The 15,588-nt window shown below is 41.7% G+C and overlaps 2 protein-coding genes across 7 annotated transcripts in view; both read left to right on the top strand.

Annotated features, from left to right (window-relative positions):
* BAG3 (BAG cochaperone 3) overlaps positions 1-15,588 on the top strand; it is a 260,283-nt gene that overhangs the window by 105,670 nt on the left and 139,025 nt on the right. The window lies entirely within an intron of this gene.
* The window catches only part of GRK5 (G protein-coupled receptor kinase 5), a 170,384-nt gene that overhangs the window by 125,816 nt on the left and 28,980 nt on the right, over positions 1-15,588 (top strand). For 5 of the 6 annotated variants that reach the window (XM_075757768.1, XM_075757769.1, XM_075757767.1 and 2 more), the window contains 3 exons: positions 8,857-8,957; positions 11,856-11,948; positions 15,013-15,076. In XM_075757768.1, the coding sequence (XP_075613883.1) occupies positions 8,857-8,957; positions 11,856-11,948; positions 15,013-15,076 (258 nt within the window). Of the gene's footprint in view, positions 1-8,856; positions 8,958-11,851; positions 11,949-15,012; positions 15,077-15,588 lie in introns of those variants that run through there. The other variant, XM_075757772.1, reaches the window with a different exon arrangement.

Genomic DNA, 15,588 nt, shown 5'->3' with positions numbered 1-15,588 from the left:
AGAGAAGAAGCTTATCCTTTTCCTACCAGTGGGCTTGCTGAGGCTCAAGAGGCAGCCCAGCACGTCTGGAGCAAGCAAGTCAGCCTGAAGGTACATCACATCTACTGCAGAAAATGAGTTCATGAACTGAGGTGGTTAGTGTTGATGGATCAGTACAACCCCTCCAGGCAGAAGAACACGTTCAGCTGTTTACTGAGGGTTCTATTGTCTTCAGTCATTGTATTTTTCTGTGTGTCAACACGTGTTTTGATAGTTTAGTAGAATATGAGGGAAAACAGATTCATCACGACTCCAGATCAGCTTGCAGCTACAAAACAAACCCCACAGTTGATAGGCCCTGTTGATTTGCTTCATTTAGCTAACAGCAAGTGATCCTGCCCTCAGTACTGGAAATACCATTTGATCAGAGAACAGGATTGGGTTCAATTTTTTTCTCTGTCATTGACCCACTCTATAATCCTGGGTGAGGTATTTCATGTCTTTGACGTCCGTTCCCACTCCCAGGGCTAGGGTGGTTGGTTTTCTTTGGAAGCTTTAGCTCTCATGACATGTGCATGTAGTGCCTGGCATTACAGGCCCCCCTTCTCAGGTATAATGTCTACACGCTGTCGTAATAGATAAATTGCTACTAATAACACAGCTGCTCTCCATGCTCCCCATCCACCTCACTGCCAATTCCTACATCTGTCATCTCAAAGCAAATATTCTGGAATTATGAAGCCTTGTGCTTTACTGGTTTGCATCATACAGACCCAGATGACTTTGTGGTAGGAAAAAAAATAAAAAGAAAATGCAGAAGTTGATTACTTAAAATGCTGCAGCTGTTCCTGATGTAGAATTGGCTGTTTACTACATATACAGCTAAAACCGAACAGACAAGATCAGACACGGGGCAAGAAAAAAGAATGTTCCAACATTTTTGTGCATAACACCAAAAAGCGTCAGGAGACTGCGTGTACTGTGACAGTGCTGGGAACCTTTCCCTCACCAGGTTGAAACACATGCCTAACCTGGACTTCCCAAAATCCAGGTACCACCAAGACACTCTATCTCCTCCTCCATTGCTTTCCTCTGTGTTTTTTTGGTTGGACTCAATGATCTTAAAGGTCTTTTCCAACCTAAATGATTTTATGATTCTCACCATCAGTGCCTTCACACTTCCCCTCCGTTGGTCACCAGCTGCATGGTCAATACTTCCCAGGCTGTAGCTCAGACTGCATCTCAGCTGGCATCGGCCTGCCTCTGCCCAAAGCGGGGAGGTGGGGGGACATCAGAGTCACCCAAAGTGGCTGCGGACATCTCCCTGCGGTGAGCCAAGCAGAGCCCGGGCTGGGCCCTGCTCTGAGGAAAGCAGTGCAGACCCCAGTGGAGATACCGCAGGCCAGTTCTTGGGGTGGATCTTTAGCCACAAGTAGCAGATCAGCCTCGGAGGCCCAAAGAGGCACAATTTCATGGTCTCTGTTTTGCCTTTCGTTACCTTTCCCCCTTGAAAACATGCATTACCTGAGCACATAAACTTGGCTTTCCCTGATTTTGTGCCTACCAGCATGACTTGCATGTATCTACCTATTCTTTCTTTTCCTAGTACCTGCTCTGATTACTGTCCTCATGACTCCTTATGAGTGTTTGCCTCAAAGGACTGAGGACAGTCATCACTGCTAGTCATACCATTGCTACCTGTCCTGGTAACTACTCCTCCTGCTAGCTGAGCCTTCCTCAAACATCTGGAGAAGGATGTGACTGTGCAAAAGCAACGGCAGGAATGGCATTGCATGTGGCAGACTTCCCATCCCTGACACAAACCATTGCTCTCCGTCGCTGGTCTTGGGTCACGACCGTGTGAGAGCAAATCAAATGCAGCAACATAACAACTGGAAAAAGACTATTTCCAGGTTTCTGTGCATGAACTCTTCTCATCCCATTCATGCACCATCTCACACCAAAGTTGATTTTAGCCTGTTTCTTCCATAGTTTTGAGGTTTCTACTAGAAGCAAATCTGTGTGGAGATTTACAAACAGATTATATGTGGAAAATTGCTGTCAACATCTGAAAATACACATAACATTAAGACAGAAGTGCTTGGAACCAGAGACAGCTCAAGAAAAGTTATGGCTTGAACTTTTGTCCATTGACTGAAACATTTTTAATTGTTTTAAGCTAGTTTGTTGTGGAATGTTTTCATAACCTGAGACATAACATATGCTGCACATTATTTGTTTTATGCAAGTGAATTTAAAATAACTCATCATGTTTCAATATCATGGCTGCATGTCTGAAACTTCCCAGGAAAGCAGTTGTGTTTATGACAAAAGTTTGCATGAAGTCTATTCAATTTAAAGAGTGTGATATCTCTCTGGTTCATATAATTTTTGTAGGGATGAACAGTCGTGCTTTAAGATACGATGATGACTCACATCCACTGGCAAGAGTTGGTATAAAATGAAAGTCTGTATTTCTAGGTTTCTGTTCCTTATTCACTAATTGCAAGCTACAAATGGACTGATTTGTGGAATCTGAGCATCTCTAGCTTTCATTTATCTCAGTGAGACTTCTTTGATTTTAGTCACAGATGATGATCACCTCTTCTGCAAAACACAACTCTTAACCTCCCTGTTCACTGTTCTGTAAAATATTGTGAGATTGCCACCTAGCTCATGAAGACTTAATCATGCAATGAAGCTTTAGTATTTTGAGGTTCTTAGCTGAAAGGCACTGTGTAAGGATAAAGAATTACCTCCGGATCTGCTCTGTTTCTTGCAAAGTCGGTCTGACCAAAGTCAATGCTATCCCTTTTCCTGATCTGAATTTCAGGGTTCTGCAAGCTATTTTTCTTTTAGTAGGAGACGATGATGATTGAGACAAGTGTCTTTGAAACAGGACTGTTCATTCGCAAAGAAGATACATACTCCTTTGCTCAGAGCTCCAGGTTTCCTGTGGTGAGCACTCAGCATACACACTCCCTTCCTCATCTGTTCTCGGGGCCATGCCATGTGCCTGTGTTTTACAGAGTCCAGTGTTTTGCAAAATCATTGGTACAAAGGACTGGGAGAGGGTTCAAGAGCCTCTTGCACTGAACAGAGATCAAATACACTTAGATCATCAACAGATGTCTGTCTGCCCTTGGAGGTCTTTCAGACCTCTGAGAACAGACTCCACAATATTCATATGCCTGTTCTTGTGCTTCCCTGTGTGGAAAATTAGAAAAAAAAGCCTTCGTATCCAATTAAGTGGATTCCTTCACATCATTCCCCCAGTGTAGAGCAGAACATGCAGAATAATTGATCCCTGCCCTCTTTATTAAAAACATTTCTATATTAAAAGACCTTTATCATGTTTCACTCTTACTTTTCCAGACTAAACAAATCTAGTTCCTCAATGCTTCCCTTTGGCGTTTTTTTCCCAAGCATGTTTCTCAGCCCTCCAGACACTTGCTGCTCTTGTCAGCTCTCTACAGCTTTCTCAAATGGTGGTGATCCCAACTGGATGCGTGTCTCTAGCTGGAGTCTGAGCACATCCCTCTCAGTTCCCTTTATCATTTGGGCACTTTTCCCACAGAAACAGCAGCGTTGCACACAATAAGCCAACTCTGCACATGCAGGTTTGTGTTGTGTGTGTATCTGCTCTGGGCTCCGTTCAGCTATCGGAAATAATCGGAGTCGGTTACACTGGCACAGGTGCTTCTCACCCCACCCCAGTTTCAGAAAGGCTAACCCCAACTGCTGGGTTGTCAGAAAAATGCTTTTGCTCATTGAAGTTGCAAATCTCTGCTAGCTGGCGGCCTGCTTTCACTTCCACAGACTTGGAGGCAGCACCTATAGCGCACTACATCTTGAACCGAAGTCATACATTTTAAACATTTGGAAGTTCTGTCTTAAAGAAAATTAGAACAAATAACATGCTTTAATGAAAAAAGTAAAATTATCAGAGAAGGTCTTCTGAATGCCTCGCTTGGTACTGCCAGCATTTCAGCTTGTTTTATAAAGAATTTGATTAGCTGATAGATAGACAAAAGGTTAGGTGTCCTCCACAAAATCACAGGGAAACACCATCAGAGAAATGTTGTAAGTACCACGGCAAATGTACAGAGATGATTTTTCGAGAAGGCTTGTTTGTTTGCTGTCCTGTTCAGTGAAGGTCAACAAATTCTGTGTCTTGAAGGGCTGAGCGAAGCAGCCTGTAGCAAAACTTGGAGCTGTCAAAAAAGGAGAGTTTACATTTTAAATTATAGTGATGCAACACGACATTCAAAACAACAGATAATGGGGAGTTACACAGCCTGGAAGCTTTCATCCGATCTGCATCAAGATTTCGCTTCTTTTCAGTACTTCAGTGAGGTGTGGAGTGCTGGGACATGGGCAGAACGAGATGTAGCACAGACACAGCTGCCTGGCAGGGGTCTCCTGGCATTCTGGCTGCCAGGGACAACTGTGGCAGCGCAGGAAAGACCAGATTGCATCCGGCTTGCGATGCTCTCAGCTCCCACCGACAACCTGGTATTTGTGGGTGATATTGCATCCAGCTTCAGACCTAGCCACCGTGCTGTTTAACAGTGGTTGAATCCTAGGGAGCAGGAGAAGAAGGGGGAGAAGCCGCAATCAACCTCTCAGCAAAATATGGAAAATATGGAAATTAAGCCCAGAGGCTTAATTTGGAAGGAACGGCAATCTCCAAATTTTTGTGGACATGAACACAACTAATCTTGAACAAGTGTGAGATATCTCAGCTGTTTTCATGCTGTTTACTGAAATGGAAGAGCAGCTGGGAGGATCTTCTTTTGTCTTTTAAACTAGAAAAAAAAACCCCCAACATTTAGAAGCTGACACTTTTTTCTCAGAGTGTGTTAATCACACTCAGAAGTAACTGAATATCCTCTCAGATATATTCTGAATTTATTCTCAGATAATCACTAATCCAATTCCTAGTTGTGCTCTTTTCTTAAAAATTAAACAAGAGGGCATCATAAAACTGAGATATTGCTTTGCCAGCAAAATATTTATATGAAGGTTTTCAGTTTCTGGCCATAAATGAGAAGATACATGAGATAGGAGATTTTGATTAAAACCTGGTGAAAGTAGTTTGGATTTTTGGACTTTTATTAAACTGTCTGGTCAAAAAGGATAACGTGTTGAGAGAAATTTTTGTTGTTGGATCAGTTTAGGCACTTTTTGCACTGCCAGAGTCTTGGGCCATGAATCTGGTTTCATTTCCCTCAGCTTTACCCTAATGTTTCTCTGATGACTTGATCATTTCTGATTTACATTAACATAAGTGAGATCAAGAATCACTTTCTTTGCCTTCAGGAAACAGAATAGCCATTAGGGAAAATACAGGACCGTACTTGTTAAAACTACCCAGCGTTTTGTTTTGAATACAGGAAAACGTAACAGGTTTCTGCAGGTGTTTCTGGAGAGTTAGCAGAATATTCTTTGTCACATGCTCAGATGTAATGGTCTTAATCACGGTGTATGGCTCTCCTAGCTGCCACAGGACATTTAATATGTTCAAAGAGGTGTCTCTGTTCCCCTGTAAAAGTCGAATTTACTTTTACAGCCGTTACCCATAATGCAGTGGGAGAACAGCGTTAATAACCATTTCGTCGGGGCTGCAGAAATCTTTTGCGCCTCTCCAGGGAAGAAGCAACTTTTTCTTCCATAAGTGGCCAAAGTGTTACCCTTGGAAGCTTTCGCTCCTGGGATGCAAATGCTTTCTTGCACTCATAACCTGTGTTGCCTAATTGTTCTCCAGGGGAGCAAAAGCAGGTTGGTGGGTTGGGTTTTGGTTCATAGTTGTTTCTGGCTTTGTTTGAACATTGAAGGCTGTAGGTATGCACACTACTCAAACAGGGCAAATGTCAGTTGTGGTTAGTTAATGGGAGCAACGGGAACTATGAAGTCTCAAGGAAAATCTCAGGAAGGATCATACAAAGACTCCCTAGAACTGTATGCAGATCTTGGGAGGGTTGGGTATGCTCCTCCCATCCACGTGGTGCAGCTGTTCTGTCCTGAACACTATCAAGGGCTGCTAAATGTTTTGCTGGTCCTACAAAATCTCTGGAAATGATCAGCCTGTGAAAAAGTGGGGTTTGTTACAGAAAATGAAGTGGTCTAGTGGAGTGTTTGCACTACACTGTAAAGCTTTAGTCCATGTACAGAATGTCAGTGTATTTATGTCTTTACCTACTTTGATATTGTTAGCTTGCTCTCGATTTGTTCAGAGGAAGCAAGGATTCAAAGGTCAGCAATGAGTGGTTTTGAAAAACCAAGTGATGACTGTATCTCCCACAAACTTGGAGAGAGGAATCACAGTTCCTGCCATTTTTAAATACTTCCCACATTGTCTTACAGTTTACTTTGCTCATTTTTCTCCACTTTCCCTACAAGAATTTTGTTTCTTTTTTATGAGAAAGACTTAGCTGATGCTTATAATTTATTTTTAATGTACTTTGATCTCAGACAAAATTTCATGGAATTATTACTATAATAATGCACCATATGCATGATCTTCACCACTAACCTCAAGGCAGCTTACCTCTTATTGGGAAATGAAGTTGCCTGTCATGAGCAAGAATCAGGTCACTTGGTCTAAATGCCTAATTATGGGGTTTAGCACTTAGCTTTTGGATCCAAATTTTGGCCTATAAATCTTGAATAAATCCTAGATTTAATTAGTAGTAACATCAATTAGAGGCCCTAGTATCAATTTTACTGAAGTGCAGCCCCATTCACATCAGAAAAGACTCTTCTGATACCCAGCAGTACAAAGACTACAGAGCCTTTCAGTGGTGTTTCTGTACCCTGTAAATCAGAGAGAGGTTTAAGATAACCAGCTCTCAGAGCAGTGGGCTCATGCAGCCACGTACAAGCTTTGGGCTGCCGATGAGCTCGTGTAGCACATCCTATTGAGTGTGCAAAGTATAAAGTACAGGCATTCATTCATATGGTTCCTAGCCCAAATCATACTGCTAATCATGAGGCTTTGGTTACTATCTGAATATTCCTTAAATATTCATTTTCTTTTCGTTCCTTCCTTTTTTTTAGCAGTAGTTTCAATGCAGCAGCTCTAGGACAGGAAAACAGGACTTTTGAGGTTTATTCCTAGTTCTTTCACTTGCCTCACTCTTGCCTCTACTTACTCTCTTGAGCTACAACTGGGACTTAGATCTAGTCATGGGCACCTACAGTTAGGAATTTGTCTAAGTTGTCTGATTTACTGAGATTTGGTCTACAGTTTTCAGTTCCTATCAACCTCAGTGGCCAATCTGAGGAAAAAAAATCTGGCTTTTTGTCAGTCTTTTCATCTTTTAAATGATTACGTGAGGGCTCATCTACCTCTCAAGAAACTGTGAGACTTCTTAATTATTAGCAATATAATCTGTCTGCGATTAAAAGTGGGTGTTTCCTAGATATCTTTTGCTGAGGAAATGGAGGAATATGTGGAGGAAATGAGGAAATATTTCAGTGAGGTCAAAGATATCCAGCGTGTTCTGCAGGTCATCTGTCAAGGTTGAATAGTGAGACTGCATTACACAGCGTGCACAAACAGTTCTGTAAACCATGTTCCTATTTAAAAACATTGAAGTGGAACAAACTTACTTTTTCATGTCACAACCAGGCTCATATTCACATTTCAGCAGTGGGAAGGAAAAGATAAAAGACTTAATTCAGCTTTCACCATGCTGGAGATTTTCTCTGGCTCCCTCTCTGCCCCTTCCCCTGTCCTCATTCCCAGTGTTTTTGAACTCTGCCTGCAATGCATTTCAGCGCTTGCCAAGATAGCCTCAACTAAGGGTGAGTTAATGAGCACATCTGGCCAGGAATGAGTGATGATGCTCTGTGACCCACCCACTCAGCACATCTGGTGGTCGTGGCCATGGATGGGGAATCTTACCCGCTGTTAAGGCTGCTACAAGGAAAGAGGATTTTGTCATCTATGGCTGGATTTATTGAAAAGACCCAAATCCGATTGGTTATATAAAGGGGCTTTCAAGTGAATGGGAGAAATGTCTATAAATAAGTGTGCACAACACGCACACACATGCATATGCACTTTTTTATATAATTACAGTATACCGTCAATGAGTAAGAATTTGGACTACCTAAAAACTGTCTTTATAGATAATTAGTCCCAAAGGCCCCAAGCTGGTTAACCATCGGGGCATACTGCAAAAGACCTCTCTTTGGTCAGGGCTTTTTGAAGGGGCTGAATGTACATTCTCTCTAAAGGGAGGAGAGGATGAAAAGGGTTTATGTGCTCGGTTGGCAGAGTTCCTTTTTGAAGTGATTATTTTAAAACTGCTGGATTATTTTTGTCCTGCTAATGATGAATTAAGGTGTCCAGACGCTTTTGCGAGCATCTTTTTTATATTATTTATATGTAAATCAATAAATACCAATGCTCTGCTCTTGTTTTCCTTTGCTGGGAAAAAAAAAAAAAAGAAGATGGATTTTTCAGACAGCACAATGAATCATCAATGAAGTGAAAACACTGGGCAAATTCTCTTTTGTTTAAGATAATGGCCTGTACACAGTTCAGGCCAGCACATTTTTCATGGGATGCAAGGGAGCAGTTCAAAGAATTGGCAAGGAGTGTGTCCTGCATATTCATGAGGCTGGGCAAGGAGGTGAAGGTACAGAAGAAGGCAAAAAAGCAATGTGAGGATAGAGTGGAATGTGGAGCGAGTTACCACGGTATCCTATTTTACTGCTGTTTGACGTAAAGCTCCTTAGCTTTTACACAACCGCTGGAACTGAATGGAAGGAGCTCAGGGCATAAATAATGAATGTGTCTTTTACACGTTAAGAGAGGAGAATCTGCACCTCATCACAGAAATAACGTGCCCTCTCTTCTCTCCCCAGTCTCCAGCCTGTGTTCCCGAAGTCAGTCAAGATCTTATCCAACAGACAGAGGAGAAACTCAAAAACAGCCCCTGCAAAGAGCTATTCTCTAACTGTACAAAGTAAGTATAACTCGATACCCAAAGATTGCAGGGCTGCAGTCAGCAGCTTGTAAGGGAATGTGTTAGGTAAAGAGACACTGCAATGTGAACCTGAAGCAGGTATCTTCGGCTTATGTTCATAATCCTAGAGGCACAGCCGACAAGCGGTGAAGTCATTTCATCTGAACAAAATATAACAAATATTTCCATGCCATTATATACACTACACACAGGCACTTAGTGTTTCAGGTATTTGACAGAGTGTTCTAGCCAAGTAAACCAGCCATGGATTTCATGCTGTGTGAAAAGAGCTACAATGATAATGTATCCAAAGAAAACATCTCTGTTTCAAAGTGAATAAAAATTAAGTGGCTGTACAGTCCATTTAGACAGAGGAATGTGCAAACTTGCTCCACATGGCTTTTCCAGAAAATCTTCACCAGGAGAATGGGGCTTTTTTAATGCTTTTTGTCTGTCTGTGATGTTCAAATGAACGTGCCTTATTTCATCCTTTGTCTGGGAAAAGGCTTATCAGTTTTTGTAGCGCCGAGGTGATTTGTACTATTATGCGCTAAAGCTCCAGGTATGCAACCTGCATTTGCAAACACTGACCCAAGTGCATTCATGCCAGTAGATCATAAACCAATAAAATATGAAAAGGAGGGATCATCGCAAGCTGGCCCATGCGGTTTCTGGCTGAGCACGGTTTGTTTTCCCTGGATGATGTAATGGAGATTTGTAAAATTCGCTCCGCTGTCATTCATTGTTTTGACTCATGTCATTGACCTTTTCTGTTTTCAGTTATTCTTTGCGTTGGTAGGAGATGTGGGTTATTTCTGGCCTTCTAACACAACCAGTTTCCTCGCATTGGCCTGGTGTCATGTAGGGATGCTCGTATAACTCGCACCAGTTGTGTGTGCCAGTCCCAATGACAAAGGCGGAGCTGTGCTCGACACAAACCCCCCTGATCCCTGTTTCCAGTTCTCAAATCGGTTTGAAAGCTGACAGTTCCCTCTAAAATGCACTTTGTTGTTGCCAAAGAGGGGAACTAAAAAGCAAACAACTGCTGAAAGGCCGCTATTGTTCTTTAAAATACGTGCAGCTTTTAATTAACTGGATGGAATAGGCTAGCGTTGGACATCACTTAATTCAGGCTCATATTCACCGACAGCCATTCCTTCGTCTCAACTGAAACAGATAAATGAGCCAGATTTGAGACCTTGCTAACAACTATACTGATCATTTCACATGGACTGAAATGGGGTCAAAAGGAAGTTTTAAAAACTTGCTGTTGGTATTTACTAAATGTACTGAATAATGTTAATTTTGGAAGAGTTCACCGTCAGACCAAAAAAGGGAGGCATACATACAAATATGAAGCTTGCTATCCTGCAGAAGCAGGAACGGGGATGACTTTCAGACATGTCTTCATAGATAAGATCAGTCTGTGGGAGAAATGCATGTATAACTCTAAACTTCTGCTTTGACCTTTAATATTCTGATTGTTTGCTCCTGCCCCCCTCCAACTTCCCCTATAATTCTGGGTTTGAATTTGGACATTTGTTAAAGCTCGTTAAGGCTTACTTTTTTATTTTATTTTGTAAGTTTGAATCCACTTAGGGGAAATTGCATGATCTGTGTCCAATCAAAGCTAATGAAGACAACAACAATTGACTTCTGAATACTGAATATGTGCAAGTGCCTGCCTCTTCCAAATTGATGGTGCAAGAATTATTACCAAAAAAATATTCAAACAGCTGAGAAATTCCAAAGACTTATGAATAGTGGTTCATGAACAGAGAGGAACTAAACTGAGGAGACACATTAGTCATGGTGACCCACACCAGGATAAGATATAGATTATCCATTCTCAAAACAGTGTAGTCCTTCAGAGAGGATTTTGTCCTCCAGCAAAATCTAGAAATGTGTCTACATACCTTTATACCAAGACAGATATATTAATTTCTTGTGCGCATTTTCCACCCAAAACCAAGTTTTGTCCCTGCCAATGCTGCTAGCAGAGGTGGATACAGAAGCCCCAGTAAGCAAGGCAAGAACCAAAACCAGCAGGTCAACAACCCCCTGTTAAACGCGACCACCTTCATCTCGGCTCAACTCATCTTTTCTTAGTTCTGAACCCTGGGCTTTCCTTATGGGATGTCTGTTGGTCTCTGGCTGCCTGTTGTCTGTCACAAGCAACATATTTATTTCTCATATTTGCAGATTGGCCTTTTTACTCCTTTATTCCTTTTATTACGCAAAAGAATTTGCATCCACTGTGTGAGCCCCCAAATTGTTTTCTTGATCCATAAACGAATCCACATCCCTATTCAGACTTTCTTTCCTGTGTTTTACTCTGCAAAGCACAAAGCTGTTAGGAAAATCCCTTTGACTTTTTTTTTTTTTTGACAGTTATTACTTCTTCTGTATAGCAGGAATTGAAATTGAATTTTTTTTCCTCGAAAGAACACCTCTGATGGCCCCTCTTTGACAGAAATGGGCTTCAGCCAGAAATTTGCAATCCAGATGTAAACATCCCCCAAAGTTTAGGAGCTCAGTTCCTGAGGGTGTTGTGTTAAGTCAGTCTTAATTTACTAACAGAAGCAAAGATATTTGTTGTCTAGTGACTAACAGCCTTTGTAAAAGTCCATTGAAGCCAGTGGGAGATGCTCTGTTAATTTTCAGCAAGCATAACCAGTACGTATTACTATTCAGCTTGTATAAGGCCTCCTGTTATGAAATACAGTAAACATATCACTTTGTTCCAAGATGGAAACCGTGAGTAAAATAAAGTACAAAATAAAGTAGAAGTAAAATGATCCTACCACAGAAGTCTGGATTTTCTCCTCTTGTTTTGTTTCTCTTTTGCTCCAAGTTCAGGATTATAAAATGCTTATATATCCTTTTCATCTGAGATAGATCTGTCCTTGACCATCTCAGTGGAGAACCATTCCAAGAATATCTTAACAGCATGTACTTCGACAGGTTTCTCCAGTGGAAGTGGTTGGAAAGGTAAGTGTCACTTCTTTTTTTTTCTTTTTTTTTTAATTAAAAATTAATACAAAATATTTATTTTCATTTTCCATGCAAAACCTTTAGAATACATTCAAAATCTGACAGCTGAGATGACAGTACATGTTTGCTCCCTTTATCTTCAAGAAAAAGACAGTTTGGCCTCTTTTCAGCGTTACTGTGCCTTATCCTAATGTTTGCCATTTGTGGCCCTCTCTGTGCAGCGATTCTCTCCCTCTTTTCACTGTTCTCCTTCCAGAAGGTCCATCAAGACTCACACCCCATTTCCCTGAGCTGTGCTCCAAGGAAGCTCTCCCAGACAGGTCCAGGAAGGCTTTCCTAATTTTAGTATTTGTAAGTGTTCGTTGGAAGAAGGTTCACGAAGAGGTAATGGCTTTAGCCACAGGAAGATGCCATATAGAAAAGTCATGGTTATGTTGGCATTAGACTCAATTTGACCATGAGCTGACTCCCTAGCTGTGACCATCCAATGAGCACGATTGATGTCTGGGATATGGATAGTGCTCCTTTGTCCTCCATGAGTGTGCTTATACCTATAAATACCCCCCAGCCGCTCCCTTCCCTCCTAAGGACACCGCACTCCTGAAGGTGACATGCTCCAGCAAGCAGCTTGGGCACCTTTTTTTCCACAGTATTCTTGTGCACAGCAAGTGAATAGGGCAAGACCTACAGCCTATTAAAACAAGGAATCCAAATCTCCTCTGCAATCTGAGAAATGTCTGCGGCCAATTTCATTGTAGGCCGTGTCATAATGAGCTATTCATGGCACAGCTTGAAGGACACATTGCACTTCTTTATAACCTACCCTTGTGCATCTATAATGCTAAACGTAAGATATACATCCAGGTTCTGGCTTTTGCATTTGCAAACACTGTGCCCAAGCAAGACTGAAACAGATGCTGCTCTCTAGGAAGTAAAGGATAAAACAGAAATCCACCCCGAAACACCAGGGAGCCAGTTTTGGCTTCTAAAGCTCAAGTGTTCAGCTGCTTAATGGTATTAGGTACATTGGGCACATCAGATATGATTAAAGTACATTCAGCAACTTCAGTTGTCCTTATGTTTAGCTACACTCTGAATATGGTGACTTTTTATCTGGACTGGTTATCGCTGTAAAGAGACAAAATTACGGCATATAGGTCCTCACACAATATTTGTTGGCTGGACGTTTCTGAGCAAATTTAATAGCCAGGCAGCCTTAGTGGGTATTAATCTGCAAGGAAAGGGGCCTTTGCCTTCTCCTTGTCGGTGAGGGCTGTAGCAGATGTACACTACTGGGTAACAGTTACCTTGAGTTGAGAGAAACCCCAGTTTCCACAAATGGAATTAATTACAGCAGATGAGTTAGGGCCAGATCCTAGAGCGGTGTGTGTCAGCATGATGGCGCGGAGATCAAAGGAGCTGTGCCAGTTGCTCTCCCTGGAAAGCCTCAAAGCTGCTGCACAAGAGGGAAGGGAAGCGGTGGGCAGAGGGGAGAGCCATTTCATGCCAAGATGTGCTCCACATGCCATCTTTACCGGATCCAGCATTTACTCTTCCATTTCAATTAAAAAAACCAACAGATGATTCATCTCTAGCCAGGCTATTTCCTATCTATTTTCACATTCGAGATAAGGAATTTTCTCAAATGCTTTGAAGATTTGGGTTTTCCATTCCTCCCAAAAACGTGACAAGCTATTGGATGTGCCTGGCTTAAGAAGCTGGGAGAACTGTTTTTAGGATTAGCAAGGAGATGTTAGTAGCACAGATTGATCAACAACTCCTTCTGGCTCCAACAGAGGAGTCAAACAGTCCATTTAGTCCAGGGACATTGCTGAGCATGTAGTTATCACTCTTAATTGTTGCTTTTAACCCCAGCAGCATTTTCAGTATCTTCACAGAAGCCTGAAAATAGCATCTTTTCCAGTTTTGGCCTTCTGCATATTTTTCTTCCCCCACTTTTGGAAACAATAATGAACATAGATGAAACAATTCACTTTAACATTTATTCCTTATTGTCATCAACCTCATCATCACTGTTATGGGAACAGCCACGTTATTGTGCTCCCTCTGCCGACTGGCTGCCCGCCAGAGGAAAACAAAGCTGGTAGGAATATTCATATCGACTGCTAATATAATTGTAAAACTTCGGTGATGGAGCGGTGGATACAAAATTGGATCTCTCTGACTCTAGGGTTCTTCTTCTGTCACGGTATAAAACTTTGATGATAACAAATGTGGTATAAGTTAGATGCAGGGCTGGAGCCCTTTTGGTAGAGCAGAATTTTGTGGGAATCCTATGAGATCATATAGTGATCATGTCTAGTGATCGTTAGGGAGCACTCTGCCCTCAGACAGACAGACTTATTGAACCCTTAATTTGGCCCTTAAAAGGGAAGAGATGCTTTTCCTCCCTTCTTGCCCGTGCTGCTCTCCCAGGAGGCAGGTACCCCAGGGATGGAGCCCGGCTTCCTGCTCTCCCCTCCTGCAAACGGGACCTAAACCCACCTCTCTGGTTCCCAGGATTCTTTCTTTCCTTGTTTCACATCAGTTTCCTGTTTTATTTCAGGTCAAGAAACCAGAAATATTTTTCTGGCGGATTGAATTTTGGATCTCTTTTTCTCAGCTTGAAATCCAAGCAAAGCAGTAAAGAGTTAGCTTAGCACTACCGTTAAAAAATTCCTATATATCATGAGAATTAATATCTTGTTGGAAGCTCTAAGGCCTCCTCTTTGCTTAACAAAGGCCAAAGCTATATAATGGAGATTCAGAACCCTCCTTGGTCCTAAGATGCTAGCAGAAATTATACTGATGACTCACTAATGTGTTGTATTTTATTACAGCTTAATATGTTGGAATTGAAAAGTTCAAGCCATACATAGTATTGAAGTAATGTAATTACATAATTATATATTATATTATATAATATGATTACCTTGAAATAATGTGATTATATAATATTTATCTATTTTCCTTTTCAAAAGTATGCTCTGAAATAAATAAATCACAGAGGATGCATTAAATGTAGTGTGTCTTTTTTTTTTTTAATTTCCTTTTCTTCCAGGCAACCAGTAACGAAAAACACGTTTCGGCAGTACAGAGTACTTGGGAAAGGTGGCTTTGGGGAGGTGAGTAATTCTGAAAGTTTCTGTTAAGAGTGTTTCTTACTTTTTAGGCGTTGCAGGTTACAGGTGCCTGATGCGACGGAGGCTGATTTTCATTAGTTGGTGACAGTTTTACTTAACCTCTCATGACACTGTAATCTCGAAAGAACACTTTTGAGACTTATTTTGTATTTGACAGTTGCATTCACAGAGGAATTAGGGTCACACCCTTATTTGTATTTTACCAAGGGCTGGAGGTCACTTGCCAAGGCAGCAGAGTCAGAGGAGGTGCGGACAGGCTTTATCGAGCAGATTACAATCTGCACAGACAAAAAGAGGTGGGACAGGAAGCAGGCAGAGGAAAGTGAAATAATTAAACCAATATTACACAGCAGGTTTGGAAACAGCAGTCGGTCCCCCAGCTGCCCCCGCCTATGCCTTATTCGCTATGCCGCCGTCTCTGACCTTAAAAGGACTAAATCAGATCAGATCGTGAGGAGTGAAGCGCGACCCAGGCACAGCGTTTGCTTCGACTT

This window comes from Balearica regulorum, chromosome 7, assembly GCF_011004875.1.
Source record: "Balearica regulorum gibbericeps isolate bBalReg1 chromosome 7, bBalReg1.pri, whole genome shotgun sequence".
Classification (NCBI taxonomy): Eukaryota; Metazoa; Chordata; class Aves; order Gruiformes; family Gruidae; genus Balearica; species Balearica regulorum.
This window is presented reverse-complemented; position numbering and strand designations above follow the sequence as displayed.